Source organism: Pongo abelii, chromosome 18, assembly GCF_028885655.2.
Source record: "Pongo abelii isolate AG06213 chromosome 18, NHGRI_mPonAbe1-v2.0_pri, whole genome shotgun sequence".
Taxonomy (NCBI): Eukaryota; Metazoa; Chordata; class Mammalia; order Primates; family Hominidae; genus Pongo; species Pongo abelii.
In genome coordinates, this window is record NC_072003.2 from 10,070,983 (window position 1) to 10,096,782 (window position 25,800).

Here is a 25,800-nt window from a genome sequence, read left to right on the forward strand (position 1 = left end):
AGAGAAGGAAATCAAGGGTATTCACTTAGGAAAAGAGGAAGTCAAATTGTCCCTGTTTGCAGATGACATGATAGTATATCTAGAAAACCCCATCGTCTCAGCCCAAAATCTCCTTAAGCTGATAAGCAACTTCAGCAAAGTCTCAGGATACAAAATCAATGTACAAAAATCACAAGCATTCTTATACATCAATAACAGACAAACAGAGAGCCAAATCATGAGTGAACTCCCATTCACAATTGCTTCAAAGAGAATAAAATACCTAGGAATCCAACTTACAAGGGATGTGAAGGACCTCTTCAAGGAGAACTACAAACCACTGCTCAAGGAAATAAAAGAGGATACAAACAAATGGAAGAACATTTCATGCTCATGGGTAGGAAGAATCAATATCGTGAAAATGGCCATCCTTCCCAAGGTAATTTACAGATTCAATGCCATCCCCATCAAGTTACCAATGACTTTCTTCACAGAATTGGAAAAAACTACTTTAAAGTTCATATGGAACCAAAAAAGAGCCCGCATCGCCAAGTCAATCCTAAGCCAAAAGAACAAAGCTGGAGGCATCACACTACCTGACTTCAAACTATACTACAAGGCTACAGTAACCAAAACAGCATGGTACTGGTACCAAAACAGAGATATAGATCAATGGAACAGAACAGAGCCATCAGAAATAATGCCACATATCTACAACTATCTGATCTTTGACAAACCTGACAAAAACAAGAAATGGGGAAAGGATTCCCTATTTAATAAATGGTGCTGGGAAAACTGGCTAGCCATATGTAGAAAGCTGAAACTGGATCCCTTCCTTATACCTTATACAAAAATCAATTCAAGATGGATTAAAGACTTAAATGTTAGACCTAAAACCATAAAAACCCTAGAAGAAAACCTAGGCATTACCATTCAGGACATAGGCATGGGCAAGGACTTCATGTCTCAAACATCAAAAGCAATGGCAACAAAAGCCAAAATTGACAAATGGGATCTAATTAAACTAAAGAGCTTCTGCACAGCAAAGGAAACTACCATCAGAGTGAACAGGCAACCTACAAAATGGGAGAACATTTTCGCAACCTACTCATCTGACAAAGGGCTAATATCCAGAATCTACAATGAACTCCAACAAATTTACAAGAAAAAAACAAACAACCCCATCAAAAAGTGGGCAAAGGACATGAACAGACACGTCTCAAAAGAAGACATTTATGCAGCCAAAAAACACATGAAAAAATGCTCACCATCACTGGCCATCAGAGAAATGCAAATCAAAACCACAATGAGATACCATCTCACACCAGTTAGAATGGCAATCATTAAAAAGTCAGGAAACAACAGGTGCTGGAGAGGATGTGGAGAAATAGGAACACTTTTACACTGTTGGTGGGACTGTAAACTAGTTCAACCCTTGTGGAAGTCAGTGTGGCGATTCCTCAGGGATCTAGAACTAGAAATTCCATTCGACCCAGCCATCCCATTACTGGGTATATACCCAAAGGACTATAAATCATGCTGCTATAAAGACACATGCACACGTATGTTTATTGCAGCATTATTCACAATAGCAAAGACTTGGAACCAACCCAAATGTCCAACAATGATAGACTGGATTAAGAAAATGTGGCACATATACACCATGGAATACTATGCAGCCATAAAAAATGATGAGTTCATGTCCTTTGTAGGGACATGGATGAAATTGGAAATCATCATTCTCAGTAAACTATCGCAAGAACAAAAAACCAAACACTGCATATTCTCACTCATAGGTGGGAATTGAACAATGAGAACACATGGACAGAGGAAGGGGAACATCACACTTCGGGGACTGTTGTGGGGTGGGGGGAGGGGGGAGGGATAGCACTGGGAGATATACCTAATGCTAGATGACGAGTTGGTGGGTGCAGCGCACCAGCATGGCACATGTATACATATGTAACTTACCTGCACGTTGCGCACATGTACCATAGAGCCTAAAGTATAATAATAATAATAATAATAATAAAAAGAAAAAAAAAAGTCATCGATATGTTCTAGGACCTTTAGCTCTCTTCTAATGGAATACTTTTAGGAATTCCCTTTTTCAGATCAAAGAAAAGAAAATAAAAGCTGTTTTTCTTCATCCTTATATAAGTGTAGTGCTGTATTTTAATGGTACTTTATGTTCAAAAGACAGCATGATGTTACATAATTAATTCAGAAACCTTCTTTGATAACAAAAGCAATTATGGAAAATGAAGAGTGAATTTAAATATGTTTCCAAATCTCATAGCTTTCTATAGTTCGACCAGCTATCTGCGTGTGTGTCTGTGTGTGTGTGTGTGTGTGTGTGTGTGTGTCAGTCACAGGAGATCTTGGCACATTTCTTAACTTCTCTGAGGTTTAGAGTCCCCTCTTGTGTAATGTAAACAGTTATATATAAATATATATTATATATTTTATAATATATAATATATATTTTAGTTATAATATATTAATATATATTTTAGTTATATTATATTATATATTTTAGTTATACAATATATATTTTAGTTGTAATAGATAATATATATTTAGTTATATATATTTTAGTTATAATATATTCTATATATTTTTGTCATAATATATATTGTTATATAATATATATTTTTGTTTATTATATAGATGAAGATGAAATTAGAATATTTATGTAATTTATATAAAGTGTCCACTGATTCCCTAGTTTGGTACAATTAGGGCAACCCCAGTAAGAGGAACTAACATTTCCCAACCACCAAATAGTACCAGGAATGTGAAAGATCAACAGTAACACTAAAGGGATTTCTAGGGGTTCCTGACAGTAAACCCTCACACCCTTGTCTTGGATTCACCGCACCTGTCTTTCACTCAGGGATCAGCATGGCTTGGGCTTGAGCTACCCTTTGTGTTTCAGCAACATGTGGAGCTAAAAAGATTGTGGGATTCACCAGGGAAATCAAACACCCTCTGTAAATTCATTATACATTATGTGGAAAATGTGAAATGCGTTTCAAACAAATGATGCGTGACCATGTATTAGTCTGTTCTCGCAATGCTACAAAAAAAATACCTGGGATTGGGTAATTTTTAAAGAAAATAGGTTTAATTGGCTTATGGTTCTGCACGCTGTACAGGAAGCATGATACTGACATCTGCTCAGCTTCTGGGGAGGCCTCAGGAAACTTCCAATCATGGTAGAAGGCAAAGGGCGAGCGATGTGTCTCACATGGTAGCAATAGGAGCAAGAGAGCAGGTAGGGAGGAGCCACACATTTTTTTTTTCTTTTGAGACGGAGTCTTGCTTTGTCACCCAGTCTGAAGTGCGGTGGCACAATCTTGGCTCACTGCAGCCTCTGCCTCCTGGGATCAAGCGATTCTCATGCCTCAGTCTCCCTAGTAGCTGGGATTACAGGTGCCTGCCACCACACTCGGCTAATTTTTATATTTTTGGTAGAGACAGGATTTCGCCATGTTGGCCAGGCTGGTCTTGAACTCCTGACCTCAGGCGATCCACCTGCCTCAACCTCCCAAAGCACTGGGGTTACAGGCATGAGCCACTGTACCCGGCCAGCCACACACTTTTAAACAACCAGACCTCAGCCAGGCTAAAAATACAAAAATTAGCCAGGCGTATGGGTAGGTAGCTGTAATCCCAGCTACTTGGGAGGCCGAGGCAGGAGAATCACTTGAACCTGGGAGGCAGAGGTTGCAGTGAGCCGAGATGGTGTCTCTGCACTCCAGCCTGGGCAACAGAGTGACACTCTGTCTCAAAAATAAATAAATAAATAAATAAATAAATAAACAACCAGATCTTGTGAGAACTTACTTTCTCCACGACAGCACAAAGCGGGATGGTGTTATGCCATGAGAAACTGTCCCCATAATCCAATCATCTCCCACAAGACCCCACCTCTAGCATTAGGGATTACATTTCCACATGAGATTTGGGCGGGGACATAGATCCTAACCACGTCAGACCAAAACTTTATTTTTAAAACAGAAACCATTTATTAAATGGGACCATGTGAATTTAGAAATGTGATGATTCCTTCCTAGGTAATTTTGATTGGCACAACTGGGGGTGGGTGCTCCTGGCCTCTGGTGGGTAGAGGCCAGGGATGCTGCTAAGCATTCTATAATACACAGGACAGCACCCCACAACAGAGGATTATCCAGTCCAAAATGTTAATATTGTCAAGGCTGAGAAACCTTGGTCTATATACATTTGGATGTAGATTACATTTTTGCAAAATTTGGATAATTTTTAGATTCTGACCTTTCACATGCTAATACCATGGGCATCTTTCCATATCCATAAATATTTAAAATGTCAACCTCAAAACAATTAATGGGTACATAATATTCCACAGATAGGTTGATTATGCCACATTCTACTTAGCTGACTTCCGGTGCTGGACATTTAGGTTGTTTTCCCTTTGTTTTTTGTTTGTTTGTTGAGACGGCATCTCACTCTGTTGCCCAGGCTGAAGTGCTGCAGTCATGGCTTACTGCAGCCTCAACCTCCCAGGCTGAAGCAATCCTCCCACCTCAGCTTCCCAAGTAGCTGGAACTAAAGGCATGTACCACCACGCCCAGCTAATTTTTGTTTTTTGGGTTTTTTGGTAGAGATGGGGTTTCACCATGTTGCCCAAGCTGGTCATGAACTTACGAGCTCAAGGGATCCACCCATCTTCGACCCCCAGAGTGCTGGGATTACCGGCATGAGTGACCGCATCTGGCCCTCTTTGCTGTTAAATAGACAATATATGATGAATATTGTTTACCTCCATCTTTGTGTACTGGTCCCATTATTTTCTTAGGATGAATCATAAAAAATGAGATTGCTTAGTTGAAAGCAATAGAAAGCTGGCATCAGATCAGGCATGGTGGCTCACACCTGTAATCCCAGCACTTTGGGAGGTCAGGGCAGGTGGATTGCCTGAGCCCAGGAGTTTGAGGCCAGCCTGGGCAACATGGCGAAACCCCGTCTCTACTAAAAATACCAAAATTAGCCGGGCGTGGTGGTGCGTGCCTGTAATCCCAGCTACTCAGGAGGCTGAGGCAGAAGGATCAACTGAGCCTTTGGAGGTCAGGGCTGCAGTGAGCTTTGTTGGGGCCGATGCACTCCAGCCTGGGCAATAGAGCAAGGCCCTGTCTCAAAAATAAATAAATAAAAAGAAAGCTGGCATCAGCTTGTACTCATGCCAGTAAAACAGGAGCATGCCTGTTTGCCTACAACTTTGCTGACACTGGGTTTTCCCATTTTTAAAATCTAGTGTCTTTGTGGTGCCCAGTTGGTCTGTCCAGACACAGTGTTCCGGGGTGGTCTGGCTGGGATGAGGCTAAGGTCCTGGCACTACCTCTGTTAGGGACGTTGGGCATCTGTCAGGGCAGAATCCTCATGATGTCTGCTGTCACCGGGGATTTCTCATTGTCTTTGTTTACTGCAGGATCCAGACACATTAGTCAAGCCGCAGCCAAAGTCGACGTTGAATTCGATTATGATGGGCCTCTGATGAAGACGGAAGTCCCAGGGCCTAGATCTCGGGTGAGTTGAGCACACCTGAGTTGGGTATTTTGGAAAAGGGAGAAAGGCGCCTAAGAAGCAAGAGCACAGCCAAGCTTAGGGACCTGTATTGATAGTCAGCTGCTTTCAGAGAGTTCACCACCAGAGATCTGAGATATTCAATTAGGCCATTTTGCCATAAGAAGCCAAAGAAGGGCTGGGGGCAGTGGCTCAAGCCTGTAATCCCAACACTTTGAGAGGTTGAGGCGGGCAGATCACTTGAGGTCAGGAGTTCGAGACCAGCCTGGCAAACATGGTGAAACCCTGTCTGTACTCAAAATACAAAAATTAGCCGGGAGTGGTGGCGGACACCTGTAGTCCCAGCTACTCGGGAGACTGAGGCAAGGGAATCACTTGAATCTGGGAGGCAGAGGTTGCAGTGAGCCTCCTGAGTAGCTGGGATTATAGGCACGTACCACCACGCCTGGCTAATTTTGCTATTTTGAGTAGAGACAGGGTTTCACTATGTTGGCCAGGCTGGTCTTGAACTCCTGACCTCAAGTGATCCACCCGCCTCAACCTCTCAAAGTGTTGGGATTACAGGCGAGATGGTGCTTCTGCACTCCAACCTGGGCAACAGAGCAAGACTCTGTCTCAAAAAAAAAAAAAAAAAAGAAGCCAACGAAGGTATCACAGAGGAGATGTATCAGTTTTCTGTTACCACAGTAATGCTTCATAACAAACAGCCACAAAAATCCCACTAGCTTAGAGCAAGCCAATTGCTCATGCATTTAAGGTTCACTGGGAGTTGGGTAGACAGCTCTGTTGGGCTCACCTCCATTCTTGGGGGACAGCTGGCTGTCGATTGATCTAGATTAGGCGTGGCTTGATTCACTGCAGTGATTTGGTTCTGCTCCATGTGTCTGCCATGCTCCAGAAGGCTAGACAGGGCTTGTCCTCATAGCAATGGCAAAGGTGTACAAAAGCAAGAGGAGAACATGCTATAGTTCTACTGAGGCCTGGGCTCCGCATGGGTCCGCCATCACTGCTGCCTCCTTCTGCTGGCCAAAGCAAGTCATAGCTTCCCTTAAGTCCAGAGTCAAGGGCTGGGGTACAACATCCAACCAACAGTGAAAGAACATGACAATGTTACATGGCACAGGGCTCAGAAATCAAATGCCCACCTTTCTAATTCAAATTTATTTTTTCTTTGCACATTTTGCATATTTTGTCCATAATGTCTTTTTTTACTGTCAAAACATACTTCTTTTGTCATTGCAACTATTTTATAAATCCAGAAATCTTTGTACTAATATAAGTGATTGTAGTTATTTTGGATAGTGTTTTGCTAACAAAACGGGAGACATTTTAAATGCATATTTCTATTAGGGAGATAGATTTTAATCTAGTAGTAGTAAAATTCTTGGAATACTTTTTCATATTCTTGTCATGAATATTATCCTTTTTTATTGAAAATATATAATTTTATGACACTAACTGCTAACACCTATTTATGTTGAATTACTTTTGGAGTTGAAATCTTTGTAATATCAAAGCAGCTAGTTTCTAATTCCCTGTTTCTGTATAAAGTACAAGTGGTTTATGGAGTGTCTGGATTATAATTATAAATGGTTATTCGAGATGCAAGTTAATATTTTCAGTTCTTTATATTCTTAATGAGGTGTTAACACCTTTTTTCCCCATATAACAGAGAATCTATGTTTTTGTGGACACTAGATAAACATCTTCAGCTTAAGATTTTCTTGCTGAATATTTCAGTTTATTTTATCTTTCAGGTGTCTGAATTTCCAGCCTGTCTGTTGTACTAGTAATTTAAGTGTGTAATGGAATAGTTTCCTGCCAACTATTTATATCAAGTAATTTTTAAAGTAATATTGTTGACTAATAAAATATAAGTTATTGGCAAAAGAAAAAAATGCCAAGACTTGGGAAAACATGAAAGATTTTAAGCTATTTTGGCAAGAGTGCGGACTTGCTATAATGCTTTTGTTCTTGCCTGCAGGAGTTAATGAAACAGCTGAATATAATTCAGGTAAGTGAGGATGAGGTAACGTTCCTTCTGTTGCTTCTTTATCACAATTGAGCTAAAAGACAGATGCTTAATCTGTTCTGGCTCTTTTTTAAAAAAAAAATGTAGTTGACTTTTGTTCTAAACATTTTTTCTCATTTTCTTTGTGATTTCTTCTTTGACCTGTTGGTTATTTACATGATGTTTAATTTCTACACTTTGCTAAATTTCCCAAATTTCTTTCTGTTATTGATTTCTAGTTTCATTCCATTATGGTTGGAAACATATTTTTGTGATTTCAATCCTGTTAAATTTATTGAGCCTTTTTTTATGGCCTAGCGTATGGTCTAGCCTGGAGAATATTCCATATGTACTTGAGAAGAATCTGTATTCTGCTGTTGTTGGGCAGAGTGTTCTATAAATGTTTCTTAGGTCTGGTTGCTTTTAGAATATTGTTCAAGTCTTCTATTTCCTTGCTAATCTTCTGCCTAGTTGCCCTATCCATTATGGAGTGCCAGATGTTGACATCTCCCACTTTATTATAAAATTTTTTTCCCTTTGATTCTGTTTTTGCTCTATGTATTCAGGGCTCTGTTGTTAGGTGCAAATATGTTTATAATTGTCATATCTTCTTAGTGGATTGACCCTTTATAATATTCTCTCTTTCTCTCTAGTAATATTTTTATAGTCTATTTTTTCTGATATGAGTACAACCACTTCTAGCTTTCTTACGGTTGTTGTGTGCATCAGATACCTTTCTCCATCTTTTTACTTTCAAACTATTTGTGTTCTTGAATCTAAAGTGTCTCCTGTAAAGAGCATAGAGTTGGTTCTTTTTATCCAGTCTGACAATCTGTGCCTTTTGATTGGATTGTCTCATCCATTCACAGTTAATGTTATTATTCATATGGTTGTGTTTACAGCTGCCATTTATTGTTGTTCTCTATATGTCTTCTGTCTTTTGTTCTTTTGTTCCTCTTTTTTTTTTAAGATGGAGTTTTGCTCTTATTGCCCAGGCTAGAGTGCAGTGGCACAATCTTGGCTTACTGCAACCTCCGCCTTCCGGTTTCAATCAATTCTCCTGCCTCAACCTCTCAAGTCGCTGAGATTACAGGTGCCCACATCCATACCCAGCTAAGTTTTCTGTATTTTTAGTAGAGACGGGGTTTCACCATGTTGGTCAGGCTGGTCTCGAACTGCTGACCTCGTGATCCACCTGCCTCGGCCTCCCAAAGTGCTGGGATTACAGGCGTGAGCCACCATGCCTGGCCTTTTTTTTTTTTTTTTTTGAGATGAAGTCTCACTCTGTCGCCCAGGCTGGTGTGCTGTGGCACAATCTCGGCTCACTGCAACATCTGCCTCCTGGGTTCAAGTGATTCTCCTGCCTCAGCGTCCCGAGTAGCTGGGATTACAGGTGCCTGCCACTAAGCCTGGCTAATTTTTGTATTTTTAGTAGAGACAAGATTTCACCATGTTGAGGCTAGTTTCAAACTCCTGACCTCAGGTGATCCACCTGCCTCAGCCTCCCAAAGTGCTGGGATTACAGGCGTGAGCCACTGTACCCAGCCCTTTTGTTCCTCTTTTAATGTTTTTGTTTTTTATTTGAGATGGAGTCTCACTCTGTCACCCCAGGCTGGAGTATAGTGGCACAATCTAAGCTCACTGCAACCTCCACCTCCCGGGTGCAAGTGATTCTCCTGCCTCAGTCTTCTGAGTAGCTGGGATCACAGGCATGCACCACCATACCTGGCTAATTTTTGTATTTTTTAATAGAGACAGGGTTTCACCATGTTGCCCACGCTGGTCTCGAACTCCTGACTTCAAATGATCCACCTACCTCGGCCTCCCAAAGTACTGGGATTACAGGCATGAGGCACTGTGCTCAGCCCTCTTGCAATGTTACTCATTTTGCATTAAGTGAGTACTTCCCAGTGTAACATTTTTATTTCTTTAATGATTACTACATATTTTAGTTTTATTTGAGTTTGCTCTAAGGTTTACCATACATATCTTAACAGAATCGACTTCAGATTTGTATCTCTTTTTTTGTTCTGATGTATAAAACACATACAGAAAAATTCATAAAATATAAAATCACAGCTTACTGAACTATTATCAAGCAAACCACCCATGCACTTAGCCAAAACAAGAAATACATTGCCGGCACCCACAGATGCCTCTGTGTGTCCACAGATAGTCACGATATGGTGTACTTCACTGATTCAAGCTTAATCCTGAAAGACCAAGAATCTAGAGAGTGGCAGTGAGCCTGAACTGGTCTCTTTTTATCTCCAAGAATGCAGAGGCTGTGCATTTTTTCTGCAATTACGAAGAGAGCCGAGGCAATTACCTGGTTGATGTGGACGGCAACCGAATGCTGGATCTTTATTCCCAGATCTCCTCTGTCCCCATAGGTAAGAGCTGGGAAATCACTCCTTGGATATAACCTCTGTTTCTGTCCCTCCTAGTTGTGGCTATCCAGGTGTTAGGATGTGGCTTCCAGCAGGCACATCCCAGAGTGTTGCCTGACACTTCGCCCAAGGGTAGGAAAAAAATACATAATGTGTAAAAGGTATATTATCAGATATGTTATATGTCCTCTCTCATCTACTCCTTCCCCAAATTCTACAAGGTAAGTATGTATTAATATCCCTGTTTTGCAGTTAGGTAAACAAAGCATAGAAAGGTTTGGTAGGTAGCATAGAAAGGTTTGGTAGCATAGGAAGCATAGAAAGGTTTGGTAGCATAGGAATCATAGCTGGAATGCAAACCCATCTGTGAGACCACAGTGGCCCCCAGGTAGGTGTCTTAGGTTGAGTTTCCTCAAAGAAGAGCCTGAGGTGAGGATTTCCTTTTTCCCCTGATTTTTTTTTTTTTTTTTCAGACAGAGTCTTGTTCTGTCAACCAGGCTGGAGTGAAGTGGCATGACCTTGGCTCACTGCAACTTCTGCCTCCCGGGTTCAAGCGATTCTCGTGCCTCAGCCTCCCAAGTAGCTGGAATTACAGGCGCATGCCACCATGCCTATCTAATTTTTGTATTTTTAGTAGAGACGGGGTTTTACCATGTGGGCCAGGGTAGTCTAGAACTCCTGACCGCAAGTGATCTGCCTGCCTCAGCCTCCCACAGTGCTGGGATTACAGGTGCGAGCCACTACGCCCAGCCTAATTTTTTTATTTTTTGTAGAGACGGGGTCTCACTATGCTGCCCAGGCTGGTCTCGAACTCCTGGACTCAAGTGATCCTCCCACCTCGGCCTCCCAAAGTGCTAGGGTTTCAGGTGTGAACCACTGAACCCAGCCAGAGGTAGGGATTCTTGGGCAGGTTATTGACGGAGGGAGAGCTCTCAGGAAAAAGGGGAGGAAAGGAAACAGCCTGGGGCAGGGGGAAGAAGCTAAGAAGGATGAGGTCTCAGCTAGAACTATCCACAGCCTGACCCCACCTGGGGCTCTGGAGCATACACCACACCCCAGAGTTGGTCTCAGACTGAAGCAAAGGGCCTGGCTTTTTATGCCCCTTCACCAGCTAGTCATTGCCCGTCAGCTGCCAGAGGGGAGAACTTTTATAATCTCCTCGGCAAAGCGGCTTCCATTTGCCAAGGGCAATTTTCCAGGCAAGGAGGTAGCTGGAGTTATTATCAACCAACACACACAGCAGCTGGGAAACGGTGACCTGCCCAGTAAAAGTGACCTCGGTGGGATGCCCACAGCGACTGCCTCCCCAGGCTCATCTCCCAGCCATGTAGAGTGTGACTCGCTGTGTAAAAGGGCACACAGACAGGATGGACAGGGCTAAATTGGAAATGCAGGTAGCTGCTATTTGCAGCTTGGATGGTTAATGTTTCTTTGGCTGATGGATTCCTGGCTGCATTCAGTAGTCCATAGGCTGTGTCTGAGGAAGCCTGTCCCTTCACAGATAATGCTGGTTCTTCTGCTGCAGAAGAGCCCGGGGCATCCTCCGCTCCCCATCAGCACCTCCCTTTGGACCCTGCTCAGAAGCCTGGAGCCTTTCCCTGAGACCCAACCTTGGCTGTCCACTCCTCCTCTTCTTCCCCTGCTCCTTGTCTCACACCTATTTATTTCCCACTACCATGAGATTAGACAGTAAGCGGATGAGTCATTCTTTTGGGGAAGTCCATCATTCAGGAATGCCTCAGCTATGGAAGGCATTTTGGAGACAAGAATTAAAAAACCCCATCTCCCCTTTGTGTGGGAGTGGAAGGGACGGGCTCTTGAGTTGTCCTGGGTTCAAATCCTGGCTCTACTATGTATTAGCTGTGGGGCTGTGACCACCCCCCAGGACTCCCTCAGTCTGAATGCCCAGCTAGCCACTGTGTGCATGAAGGTCAGGGAATCAGATTAGCAGCGTTTGTTTAAAAAACTAGAAGTTTGTTCGGGCACGGTGGCGCACGCTGGTAATCCCAGCACTTTGGGAGGCCAAGGGAAGAGGATTGCTTGAGGCCAGGAGTTTAAGACCAATCTGGGCAATATAGTGAGAGCCAACCCCAATCTCTACAAAAAAAATTTAAAAATTAGCTAGGCATGCTGGTGCATGCCTGTAGTCCCAGCTACTCTGGAGGATCTCTGGAGCCGAGGAGTTTGAGGTGCAGTGGGCTATGATGACACCACTGCACTCCAGCCTGAAGCGACAGTGCAAGACCCTGTCTCAGTAAAAAACAAAAACAGAAAAATTCTAGAAGTTCTAAAAGTACTCTCTCTGGCCACCTGTCCTCTCATATCTGTAGTCTTTGAAAATATTTTTTAAGTTAATACTTACAGAGAATTTACTATGCACCTGGCATATTGCCAAGTGCCTTATATGTTATCTCATTAAATGGCTACAACTGCCTTAGAGTAGGGTCTTTTAACATCACCTCCAGTTGACTGATGGTCCCAAGTCTCAAGAGCTTGCAGGATTTTCCTGGCATACACAGGGAGTCCAAGGCTAAGCCAGGCTGTGAACAAACAACTCTCTGCCTCCCAAGCTTATTCCTTTTTTTTTTTTTTAGACGGAGTCTTGCTCTGTTGCCCAGGCTGGAGTGTAGTGGCACGATCTCGGCTCACTGCAAGCTCTGCCTCCTGGGTTCAAGCGATGCTCCTGCCTCAGCCTCCCAAGTAGCTGGGACTACAGGCGCCCGCCACCATGCCCGGCTAATTTTTTTTGTATTTTTAGTAGAGACGGGGTTTCACCGTGTTACCCAGGATGGTCTCGATCTTCTGACCTCGTGATCCACCCGCCTCGGCTTCCCAAAGTGCTAGGATTACAGGCGTGAGCCACCATGCCTGGCCCTCCCAAGCTTATTTCTATGGTAGCTGCCTTGCAGATGCCTGCCCCTGCCCTGCCCTGAAATGTGGGGGTCCCACAGCATCGAAAGCCCAAGGCAGGATTTCCCTGATCAGAGGGACCAGCTACACTTTCATCTCTTCTTCAGAAGCCAGGAAGGCACGCCACATCTGAGGCTTAATGAGGTCTACCTGGAACAGGCTTAGCTCTCCAGCGGCAGAAAAGTCATGAACACACAAGCAGTGGTGATAAGGAGCCAGGGCTTAAAGACCTTTGGCCCCAAAACAGTTGGAGAAACCCACAGTGTTCCTTTCTTGAGTAAGGCACACTTTTCAGCCTTGGGCCCAGCGTGTGTTGGAGTAGGATGGGGGACTGCCAGGGATGAATGTTAACCACCTTGGTCCCCCTCTATGGCTCTCCCATCCATCTTCTCGACCAGGCAGAGTGGAACCCCAAGGCATTTCAAATCACTTTCACTTTTCTATTCTATTAGGAGAAAGTCTCCCCTGGGTGATGCCAGGTCTTTAATACCTGTCTCCACTGGCTGATCTCTTACTGTGGAGGAGTGCGCGGCCCAGGCTCAGAGGCTTGGGCAGGCAACAGAAAGATTGTTTCTACTGCATTCAACCTCTGGCCACATTGACATAAAGTCTCCTTTCAAAGTAAATGTATTTGGATGGGCACAGTGGCTCATGCCTGTAATCCCACACTTTGGGAAGCCAAGACAGGAAAACAGCTTGAGCTCAGGAGTTTGAGACCAGCCTGGCCAACATGGTGAAACCCTGTCTATAAAAAAAAAAAAAAAAAAAAAAAAAAAAAAAAAATTAGCCGGACCGGGCATGGTGGCACACACCTGTAATCCCAGCTATTCAGGAGGCTGAAGTGGGAGGATTGCTTAAGCTGGGGAGGTTGAGGCTGCAGTGAGCCGTGATTACACCACTGCACTCCAGCCTGGGCAACAGAGTGAGACCCTGTCTCAAACAAACAAAGAAAACAACAAAAAGAAAAGGTTCAAGGGGTGGATTCTGAGATTGGCCGGTGACTGGTAGAAGGAAGAGGGGGTGGTCTGGAAAGTCCTCAGGCATGGACCGTTATCTCCATGCTACTGCAGCAACTGCATATTCAAATTCAGCAGGAGTTAGTATGAACCTTGTGGTGGAAATTCAGGCCATGACATCAGCAAGCTTGTTTTGCACAAACTCCATTTGACCATCTTGGTCCCAACAGATTTCAGCTTGTTTCTCCTTGATCTCATAAGCAGAGAGAGTTTCAGCATTTTCAGCAAGTTGATTTCTTTCTTTCTTTGTTTCTTTCTTTTTCTCGAAAACGGAGTCTCACTGTTTCCCAAACTGGAGTGCAGTGGCACAATCTCAGCTCATTACAACCTCTGCCCCCCTGGTTCAAGGGATTCTCCTGCCTCAGCCTCCCAAGTAGCTGGAATTACAGGCACCTGCCACCACGCTGGGCTAATTTTTGTATTTTTAGTAGAGATGGGGTTTCACCATGTTGGCCAAGCTGGTATCAAATTCCTGACCCCAAGTGATCCACCTGCCTCGGCCTCTTAAAATGAGATTCCTTTCTTATCTGCTATTCTTCAAACTCAAGAATTTCTGTTAGTTACTGGCTTCTTACTCTTTGGGGCACAGTTTCAGCTTTTCAGCATGTTGTTTCTTTTTTTTTCTCTGCTTTCCTGTAAGCCCAAGAATATAGTCATTGGTTTGTTTGTTTTTTTTTAACTCTTTGAGGCATAGTGTCAAGTCCTGGTTGGCCCCAGTGGCTGCCATGGATGTGCTAACCCTGAGGTGGGTCTCCTACGCCTCCCTCCCTCTGGTCTTCTGGACAGGGAGGGCCAGGTGCCACCACAAAGAGTTCCGGGCCTGTGGAGCAGCATCGCCGTGGACAGGGGACTCTGTGTAGGAGGCAGAGGTGGGAATGAGCATTGTCCACCATCACTGGCCGCAGAGGTGATGTGGCCACTTCCCAGGGCTTCAAGACACACGAAAGTGAGGATGCATTCATCAGGGTGAGAGCTGTGATTTTTGGAAACTCAGGTCAAACAAATGAGGTCGGCTGCTGAGTTCTTTTCTCAGAGAGAGACCCTGCTGCCCTCTTGTGCTGCAACCTTATGTGTAATTATCTCCCAGTACTGACTGGGAGATGACCTGCAGGGCAGGTGCATTAATTACCAGGAGATAGAAAATGGCTTGACTTCAGGCCAGGTTCGGTGGCTCACACCTGTAATCCTAGCACTTTGGAAGGCCGAGGTGGGTGGATCACTTGAGGACAGGAGTTCAAGAACAGCCTTGCCAACATGGCAAAACCTCGTATCTACTAAAAATACAAAAAAATTGGGGCTGGGCGCGGTGGCTCACGCCTGTAATCACAGTATTTTGGGAGGCCGAGGCAGGTAGATCACGAGGTCAGCAGATTGAGACCATCCTGGCTAACACAGTGAAACCCCATTTCTACTAACACAAAAAGTTAGCCAGGCACGGTGGCAGGCGCCTATAGTCCCAGCTACTTGGGAGGCTGAGGCAGGAGAATGGCCTGAACCCAGGAGGCGGAGCTTACAGTGAGCTGAGATTGTGCCACTGCACTCCAGCCTGGGCAACAGAGCGAGACTCTGTCTCAAAAAAAAAAAAAAAAAAATTAGCCAGGCATGGTGGCATACACCTATAAACCCAGCTACTCCAGAGGCTGAGGCACGAGACATGAGAATCGCTTGAACCTGGGAGGCAGAGGTCGCAACGAGCCAAGACGGTGCCACTGCACTCCAGCCTGGGCAACAAGGCAAGACTCTGCTGAAAAGAAGAGGGGAGGGGAGGGAATGGGAGCTTGACTTGTTAGGCGAGGCCAACATGCAGTAGAATGGTTAAGAACGTCTTTCAAAAAGCCCTAGAAGATTTCAACAATCTTGCTTGAGTCTAACATAACTACAGTGTAATCCTTATTAATTAACTTCAAACATTTTCATTTTAACTTTTTTATTTCTTCTTTTTAAAAAAATGGGATACATGTGTAGAACCTGCAGGTTTGTTACATAGGTAAACATGTGCCATGGTGGTTTGCTGCACCTATTGTCTCGTTATTTTAATTTTAATAGAGTGGGGACCAGTGTCTTTCCTAAGCCTGAGCCCCATCTCAATTCCTCTTCCAGAAGCAACCTGCTTCTTCTAGAGAGATATTCAGTGCATGCGTAAGCACACACATATCCTGTGTGTCTCCTTCTTCACTTGGTAGACCCCAGAGATTATTCTAACTCAGCACAAATAAATCTCTCTCACCCTTTTCTACAGCTGATTCATTACATTAGAAGGCTTATTTCCCTGACCCACTATTGATGGATGTTAGGTTGCTTTCAAGTCTTGAGATATGAGAGTGTCACAATTAAGATCCATGCTCATAGATCTTTATACACACTGGTAGGATAAATTCATAGAACAGCAATTGCTGAATCCGAGTGTGCTAAGCCTTGTCGTGCAATGTCAGGCCCAGTCTGGATGGTAAATGCCGTGGGACTCTGGGAATAAGCAGATGTATGAAGGCAGGACAAGGCATGCGGGTCACAGATCGCAGGTGCTATCACAACTCACTCAGTCCCTGAGCAAACATTTGTCAAGATTTGACTCAGCCCATGGGCGCTGGGAAGGAAGGTGAGGATCCTATCTGCAATCCAGCACTCGGGCTGGTTGAACCACACTCCCCAGCCAGCCCCAGGCTTGAAATTTTCTTGCATTTATTTCCGTTTTTATTTGTTTATTTATTTAAATAGAGTCTCACTGTCACGGAGTGCAGTGGCGTGATCTCAACTCACTGCAACCTCCGTCTCTCAGGTTCAAGCGATTCTTCTGCCTCAGCCTCCCGAGTAGCTGGGATTACAGGCATGTGCTACCTCGCCCGGCTAATTTTTGTATTTTTAGTAGAGACGGGGATTCCCCATGTTGGCCAGGCTGGTCTGGAACTCCTGACCTCAGGTGATCCACCCGCCTCGGCCTCCCAAAGTGCTGGGATTACAGGCGTGAGCCACCACATCTGGCGCATTTATCTCACCTTATGTTTATGTAGTCCAGTAGGTCTCAGATCTGAACAAGCATCAGAATCTCCTAGAGAATTTGTTGGATTTCTAGGCTGCCCCTTGAGAGATTCTGAGTCAGGGATGTTAGGTGGGGCCCCAGGAATCTCTTTTTGTCAACAAAGGATAAAAGACCCTTTGGTGTTTAAAGAGAGTTGTGGGGTTGGAAAGGAAGGGAGAGGGAAAGAGAGGTGGAGGGGCATGGGGAACCCTTGGATGCAAAGAGATCTCTAACAGTACTCTCCTGCCCTCAGGTTACAGCCACCCTGCCCTGCTGAAACTCATCCAACAGCCTCAGAATGCGGTAGGTCTTGGGGTTACACAGAATAAAGACAAAATGTGTTCATGGCCATTCACAGAATCACTGGGCAGACTTTGGCAATAGTCCTTTCATTCATTCATTCCATAAGTATGTATTGAGCCCATACTATGTGCCAGGTATGTGGAATGCCTTGATGAATGAAAACGCAGTGCCCACATTCCCATGGAGGCAGTCAATTAACCACACACATGAATAGAGAATTGCAACCGTATTAAGTGCTACAGAGTAAGGTAGGCAGTGCTTTGTGGGCATAAAAGAATGATACTAATAGTTAATGTTTTGGAGAGCATAATTTGTACCAAACACTGTGTTCAGCACTTTATAACTATAATATTGACAAGTCTGTGAAGCAGGTACTCTTGTTATCCCCATTTTTCAGATGCAGAAACTGAGGCACAGAGTGGTTAAGTATTTGCCCAAGGTCACACAGCTAGCGGAGGCACTGAGAATAAACCCACAGGAGCTGAGCTATTTGGGAATGGGGAGGGTGGGTGTCAGGGAGGCTTCCCAGGGAAATGACTTTTCAGCTGAGATCTGAAGGAGAGGAAGGTCTAGCAGGTCACGAGTTGGGAGGAATGGTCCCAGCAGGGAGAGGAGGGCAGCAGCGAGGGCAGCAGTGTGGCTGGAGCAGAGAGAGTGGGGAGGGACCCAAGGAGGTCTGGAGTAGCAGCAGGGCACAGGGTTTTCAGACGCCACCTAGACCAGGGGTTCAGAACTCTCGCACTGTTGACATCTGTAGCCAGATAATTCTGTGTTGTGGGGGACTGTCCTGTGCATTGAGACATTGAGCAGCATCCCTGGACTCTACCCACTAAATGCCAGTAGCAACTCCCTCCTGAGGTTGTGACAACCAAAAAATGTCTGCAGACATGGCCAGATGTCCCCTGGTGGATACAGTCATCCTACATGAGAACCCCTGCAATAGAAGACACCCGTCTCTATCCTAAGAGAGGTGGAAAGCCATTGCACATTTAAACTAAAGAATATGGCCGGGCACGGTGGCTAACGCCTGTAATCCCAGCACTTTGGGAGGCTGAGGTGGGCAGAGCACTTGAGGGAGGTCAGGAGTTCGAGACCAGCCTGGCCAGCATGGTGAAACCCCGTCTCTACTAAAAATACAACAATTAGCCAGGTGTGGTGGTACGAGCCTGTAATCTCAGCTACTTGGGAGGCTGAGGCAGGAGAATTGCTTGAACCCAGGAGGTGGAGGTTGCAGTGAGCTGAGATGGTGCCACTGCACTCCAGCTTGGGCGACAGAGGGAGACTTTATCCCAAAAAATAATAATAATAATAATAATAATAATAAAATAAAAAATAAAAAGTATAACACCCATGCAGGCATGTGTACAGCCTAAATGCACCACTCAATGAATTTCCCATGTAACCAATGTTTCACAACTCTTTTTGTTATTGGAACATCCCCTTAAGGAGCATTTTTAGACGTTATTTTCCTAGTTGTTCCCTATCATGAGATGGTAATACAAAAATTCAGTACATATGAAGTGTATCTGTGTGTTGTATTTATGTCCGTGCTGTACATGGAACAGAGTAAGATTTTTTTTTTTTTACTCCCATTGAGAATGCATGAGTTGTAATGAGGAATGAGAACATGCCCCCACCCGGTTATTATTCCTTCCCACCAAATTAAGTAGACCCCTCCCCTTACTTTTAACAGATTGCTGCATTTCTCCAGTTTTGTTTGCTTGTTTTTTTCTTGAGACAGAGTCTTGCTCTGCTGCCCAGGCTAGAGTGCAGGGGTGCAATCATGGCTCACTGCAGCCTCCACCTCCCAGGCTCATGCGATCCTCCCACCTCAGCCTCCTGAGTAGCGGGGACTACAGGTGCCCACCACCACACCCAGCTAATTTTTGTTTTTTTGTTTGTTTGTTGTTTTGTTTTGTTTTTGGTAGAGATGGGGTGTCACCATGTTGCTCAGGCTGGTCTCGAACTCCTGTGCTCAAGTAATCCTCCTGCCTCCCCCCAAAGTCCTAGGATTACAGGCGTGAGCCACCACACCCAGTTGTATTTCTCCAGTTCTTTATTGCCATGTAAATGGAGCTTTGCAGTGTGTACCTTTACCTCATCTGGCTTATTTCATTCAAAATTATGTCTGGGTGATTCCTCCCGGTGTGTGTAATCGCAGACTGTCTATTCTCACGGCTTTAGAGCGTTCCCTTCTGCGGATATCCTGCAATCCTACTGTCCATGGGTATTCGCGTAGCTCCAGTTCAGGGCTCTTATGAAGACCGCTGCTGTGGACGTTCGCGTGTGTGTGTTTTGCTGTACCCATTTATGTGTTTCTGTTAGATACGAAGCTTGGAGTGGAACTGCTGGCCATGTACAGCTCCTGCAGATGCTGCCAGGCAGTTCTCCAAACTGATCGCACCAACTCCACTCCCACAGCCGGGGGAGGGTTACAGTCTCGCCACATCCTCGCCAACATGGGGGTATCACTGGAGGGTTTTTCTTTGACTCAGAGAGTAACATACTTATCCACACATGACAAGGAACTTGATCCCAAAAAGAAATCTAAGAAAGGCAGGAGGAACAAAGACCCAATCCTGGTCAGAAAAGGGATCCCTAGCCCTAAAACGTTCTTCACTTTAAATAAACAGAGTTGGAGCTTAATAGGAAAGAACCACATTTTCTTCTTTCTGAATGGGTGTGCCCTGCCTGGGAGGGGCCAGGGGACACTCTTGCCTCCGATTAGTTGACAGGTTTAGGGGCTGCTGTAGAGGGAACTGGTGTCCTCCTGAAGGTGTCTGATGAGGCCCACTGCGGCCGGAGGATCCCGAATGTGTTTACATCTAAAGCCTGGCTTTGTTTTGAAATGTTGTGCGAATCCCAGATGCCTTGGCAGTTGGTGCTGAAAAAAAATGTGTCAACAAACATGTCAGACACACTTGAGTGTCAACCGCCTCCAGAGGCAGAATCGTCCTCAACAACACACGACGTCAAGGCCCAGAGATTCCAGCTGGGTGTGGTGGCTCGTGCCTGTAATCTCAGCACTCTGGGAGGCTGAGGCAGAAGGATCCCTGAGGCCAAGAGTTGGAGACCAGCCTGGGCAACATATCGAGACCCTGTCTCTACGACAACTGTTTTTAAAAAATTAGCCAGGTGTCGTGGTGCATACCTGTAGTCCCAGCTACTCAGGAGGCTGAGGTGGGAGGATCACTTGAGCCCAGGAAGTCACTGCAGTGAGCTGTGATCTCGCCACTGCACTCCAGCCTGGGTGACAGAGCGAGACCTTGCCTCTAAAACAAAACGAAACAAAAACATATCCCAAAAAACAAAGGCCCAGGGATTCTGATTTCAGGGGACAGTACTACTCTGTCCCTGCCAGGAGCTTCCCCCACCTTCCCTATCCCCCCGTCACCTTTCACCTCTCTCTCTCCCCTCTCACCTAGTCAGGGACTGGTCCTAACCCTCACATCTCCTTCTTGGCTTTCTGCCAGCAACCTCTCCCCATCGATCCCTCCCACCTCCCTTCTCACCCCCTCCAAACCCTCCTCCAAACTGTGCCGCATGTGGAACCCTTCCCTGGTACTTACTGCCTTCCGGCTGTGTCCCGATCGCCTCCACCTCAAATGCTAAGCCCTTGGAGGGCTGCCTCCCAGTTTATTCTTTAGCCTTATTGCTTGACATTTGCTCATTGATTGGTTATTGACTGAATGCTTCCAATGTGCCAAGCACTCTTTTTGGTGCTGGGATTTGATGGTGAATCCACATTCTCCATCCCAGTCTGGGTTGAGTTGTTCTGCAGAGGAACTGGGTTTGGGGCTTGATGAAAAGAGCACCCTGACGCAGTCTTAGAGAGGTGGCAGCTGACCTCCACGGGCTAAAAGGTTTTCGGCAGGACATGCCCAGGGCAGTAGGCTGGGGCACCACTGGCTGACATCTTGGGTCTTCCAAATTTTTGGCTGGAGATGCACTCAGGTGGTGGCGACGGTATTCTGCTTGTACAGGGCAGGTTCCTGCCAGGTCACCAAAGTCCCGAGAAGGGGTTTATCAACCCTTTTGCACCCAAACCAAACCACCCTGAAACTCCACCATAATTACTTCGTGTGACTTCCTAAAAATGAAACCATGTCCCTTAGATCTAATATCTGGATTCCAATTATGATTTCTTTTTTCTTCGTCTTTTTTCCTTCTTCCTTCTCCTTCTTCTTTCTTCTTTCTCTCTCTGTCACCCAGGCTAGAGTGGAGTGGCTTGATCATAGTTCATTGCAGCCTCGAACTCCTGGACTTAAAAGATCCTCCCACCTTAGCCTCCTAAGTGACTGGGATTATAGGCATGAGCCACTGTGCCCGACCTCTAGTTACTATTTCTTATGTCACCAGGACCATCTCATTACATTGCCCACAAGTTATACAATAATCATGGACTTTGCATGTGCACAGTCACATTGCAATGAATGCACACAGCACAGCAGGCCTGACCAAGTAAGACACCTGCCATCCTATGACCTCTGGGTCTTTCCCTCTGCATAACTCTTCCTTTGAGACTGAACTCCTGCATCCTCTGTATGCCATATCGTCTCACTGGCTCCTTACAAGCACCTAGTGAAGAGTCTCCAGTTTGGCAGATGAGAAACCCAAAGCTCAGAGAGGTTAAGTGAGTTGCCCAAGGTTGCACAGCCACTTAAGCCAAAGCCAGTTCTCTTCATGCTGCACCCTAAGCCTGCTGAGCTGACTGCAAGGGTTTAGAAACCTATCCTCATTTGATCCTGATACCCGATGTCCCAGATATCTTCTGTTCTTAATGTCACGCTTTCTCGAGCAAGAACATCACCCCCACATCGTTCCTAGACCCAGATAGGCTGTCAAGCTGCCAGCCAGCCCTGCTGTCCCCTTCTGGGAGCCATTTCCCTGCTTATAGTGAGGGCCAGCTTGCTTCCACCCTATTCTCATGATGTGATTTCTTAGGAGCCCCACTAACAGGTCACAGCCAGAAGGAAATGCTCCTTAAAGTCCCCTCCAAGGTTGGGCACACTGGGTCACACTTGTAATCCCAGCACTTTGGGAGGCTGAGGCAGGCAGATCACTTGAGTCCAAGAGTTCAAGACCAGCCTGGGAAATGTGGCGAAACCCTGTCTCTATAAAATATACAAAAAATTAGCTGGGTGTGGTGGTGCATACCTGTAGTCCCAGCTACTTGGAAGGCTGAGGTCGAGGCTGCATTAAGCTGATATCACGCTACTGCACTCCAACCTGAGAGAGCAAGACCCTGTAAAAAAAAAAAAAAGCCCTTCTAGGCAAGCCAAGGTCTTTGGGTTGTGCCAAGCATGAGCATTTTCAGGTGGAGGCTACCTGGAGTATCTGACAGAGAGTGGCATCTAAAGTCAGTAAACCTAGATCCGAGCTGTGGTTCTGCCTCTTCTTGGCTGTGTGACTTGGGGCAAGTTGCTTGACCTCTCTGGTCCTCAGTTTCCCCAACTCTACAATGAGGACGATTAACTTCCCTCACTACTTATTCTAGACCCAACTGAGTGATCGCAAAGCAGAAAAAGCAAGAGGTAGGAATCTGCCAGTTTCTAACAGCACAAGCCAGGTCCTAAAGCTACTGGGAGAATCATCTCTGGGGACCCCTCTGCCCTTGGGTCTCCTCCTACACAGTGATGCTGCTTTTTGGATGTGCACTGAGTGCGTTACACTGATTTTGCCCAAGAGACTCTTTCTCTACTCCAAAAGTCCCTTTTTGTATTTTTAGTAGAGAAAATGTTTCACCATGTTGGCCAGACTGGTCTCGAACTCCTGGCCTCAAGCAATCCACCCGCCTCGGCCTCCCAAAATGCAGGGATTATAGGCGTGAGGCACTGCACTCTGCCTGTTTTTTAGCCATTCTAATGGTTAAATATATAAAGAAAGAGACTTACAGGAAGTTGCAAAAACCAGTACAAAGAGCCCCATGTACCCTTCGCTCAGTTTTCCCCAGCGGCAGTAGCATCCTATATAATGCCAATGCAATATTGCAACCAGGACACTGACCCTTTTTTAAAACATCCACAGCAATCCTAGTAGATTTCTCTAAAGGTTTAAGGAAACCTGCCATGCCCCACGCTGACAGAATGTCATCATCCTGCAACCCCATTTGGAGAGTTTTTGAACACAGGGGCTATGAAAAGCACCGTTTGTGGGCAGGGAGGTGGGTCAGGCCCCCAGAAGTCACCATTTGTCTCTTGCCCTTTTGCAGAGCATGTTTGTCAACAGACCCGCCCTTGGAATCCTGCCTCCGGAGAACTTTGTGGAGAAGCTCCGGGAGTCCTTGCTCTCGGTGAGTTCTGGAGAAGCAGTCCCACTGTCTTCAGACGTGGTACTGGCAGGGGAAGGGAAGAGTGGAGATGCCAACAATGAAGAATAAGGTGTTGCTATAGAAATCTTTCTCTCTGAGCTTATTCTTCCATGCAGAGTATTTTAAATTTTTCTTTTAAAGGACAGAAGGGATTCTTTGTGTGCAGGACAAAAGCAGCTGGGGAAATGAATATGTGTCGCATGATAGGAGTCTTGCATATGTCATTCAATCCCGCCCCCACTTCTCGGTTTTAGTTACTACAAACGATTAAAGCCATTGGGAGCCTCAATGTCCCGCCTGGAAAGTGTAGGTGTCTTAGACAGTGGCAGGTGCATCAGGAGTGGGCTTTTGCCCCCCTTCTTTCCTCTCTGCCAGCCTCAGGGCCTCCTTGGGCTTCTCCGCCACCCTTGGAACAGCCTGAGCCCACCCTCCCAGTCCAACACCTTCCAGGACAGCCCTGGTTCCGTCTGTCCCCAGTACGGCCCCTGTGAAGATTCAGCTCCAGCCAGGGGAAGCGGGAGTATAGGAGTCATGATGAGCCTGGGCTCACGGCTGTTTCCCTCCCCGCAGGTGGCTCCCAAAGGGATGTCCCAGCTCATCACCATGGCCTGCGGCTCCTGCTCCAATGAAAACGCCTTCAAGACTGTCTTCATGTGGTACCGGGTGAGGTTTGGGGCATACACACACAGGCTCCCCAGCACCCAGCCACATGCTCACCCCTTGTCTGACTGTTCATTCCAATGAGCTGGAGTATTAGACATCAGTGCCAGGGTTAAAATATGGAGAGGGCCACTGCTGGATGGCACTTTCCAGATAGCCCAGTGGGGTATGGTGCAAATGGCTGAGGCTTTGGCATCAAAACTATGCAATGTGGGCTGGGCGCAGTGGTTCACACCTGTAATCTCAACACTCTGAGAGGCAAAGGTGGGTGGATCGCTTGAGCCCAGGAGCTCAAGACCAGCCTGGGAAACATAACGAAACCCCATCTCTACTAAAAAAAAAATTCAAAAATTGGCCAGGCATGGTGGCGTGTGCCTGTAGTTCCAACTATTCTGGAGGCTGAGGTGGAAGGATTGCTTGAGCCTGGGAGGTCAAGGTGCAGTGAGCCATGGTTGTGCCACTGCATTTCAGCCTGGGTGACAGAGTAAGACCCTGTCTCAAAAAAAAAAAAAAGAAGAAAATGCTCCTTAAAGTCCCCTCCAAGGTTGGGCACAATGGCTCACACTTGTAATCCCAGCACTTTGGGAGGCTGAGGCAGGCAGATCACTTGAGTCCAAGAGTTCAAGACCAGCCTGGGAAACATGACGAAACCCCGTCTCTATAAAATATACAAAAAATTAGCTGGGTGCAGTGGCGCGTGCCTGTAGTCCCAGCTACTTGGAAGGCTGAGGTGGGAGGATCACTTGAGCCTGGGAGGTCGAGGCTGCAGTAAGCTGATATCACACTATTGCACTCCAACCTGAGAGACAGAGCAAGAGCAAGACCCTGTAAAAAAAAAAAATAATAATAATAATAATAATAATAAATAAAAATAAATAAAAAGCCCTTCCAGGCAAGCCAAGGTCTCTGGGTTGTGCCTCTGGGTTATTTTATTAAAATATTTAAATTTAATTTTATTTAAATCTTCTAAATTGCAGAGACAGAGTCCCACTTTGTTACCCAGCATGGTCTCAAACTCCTGGCCTCAAGCAATCCTCCTGTCTTAGCCACCCAAAGTACTAGGATTACAGATTTGAGCCCGCACATCTGGCCTCCATTCTTCCTGGCAAAACATACAATGCTCTCAGCAGATCTTAATCCAACAGATCTTAATCGTTGCTGATGGTGCTTAATGCATTATGTGTGTTAGTTTCTTTTGTTGCAAGCACAGTTGGTAGCCTCATGTTTCAGTACAGACCTGCAACAATTAATACATGAGATCCACTCCTGAGAAAGCACTTTCTACTTGTCTGGACTGAATATCGGTTTGGTTGGAAAGTTGAAGCCCTGACTACCCCAGAGCATCTCTGAGATTTTGTTCTGTTCTATTGTTTCAGAGCAAGGAAAGAGGGCAGAGGGGCTTCTCCCAGGAGGAGCTGGAGACATGCATGATTAACCAGGTAAGTGCAGCTGGGCTTGCACCACGTACATCTGGGGAAGCTGCACAGCCTCTCCCGGGCTGTTGCTGGCTGGCTGGCACTGTCCTTCTCAATTAGGAAGGGCCAGGCCGGGTGCAGTGGCTCATGCCTGTAATCCCAGCACTTTGGGAGGCCAAGGCAGGCGGATCACCTGAGGTCAGGAGTTCGAGACCAGCCTGG

General features: G+C 45.7%; 1 protein-coding gene across 9 annotated transcripts in view; it reads left to right on the top strand.

Moving 5' to 3' along the window:
* ABAT (4-aminobutyrate aminotransferase) overlaps window positions 1–25,800 on the top strand; it is a 114,680-nt gene that overhangs the window by 68,095 nt on the left and 20,785 nt on the right. For all 9 annotated transcript variants that reach the window (XM_054533185.2, NM_001133785.1, XM_054533181.1 and 6 more), the window contains 7 exon segments: window positions 5,453–5,550; window positions 7,532–7,561; window positions 9,834–9,951; window positions 17,144–17,193; window positions 23,405–23,485; window positions 24,074–24,166; window positions 25,540–25,602. In XM_054533185.2, the coding sequence (XP_054389160.1) occupies window positions 5,518–5,550; window positions 7,532–7,561; window positions 9,834–9,951; window positions 17,144–17,193; window positions 23,405–23,485; window positions 24,074–24,166; window positions 25,540–25,602 (468 nt within the window). In that variant the 5' untranslated portion in view covers window positions 5,453–5,517.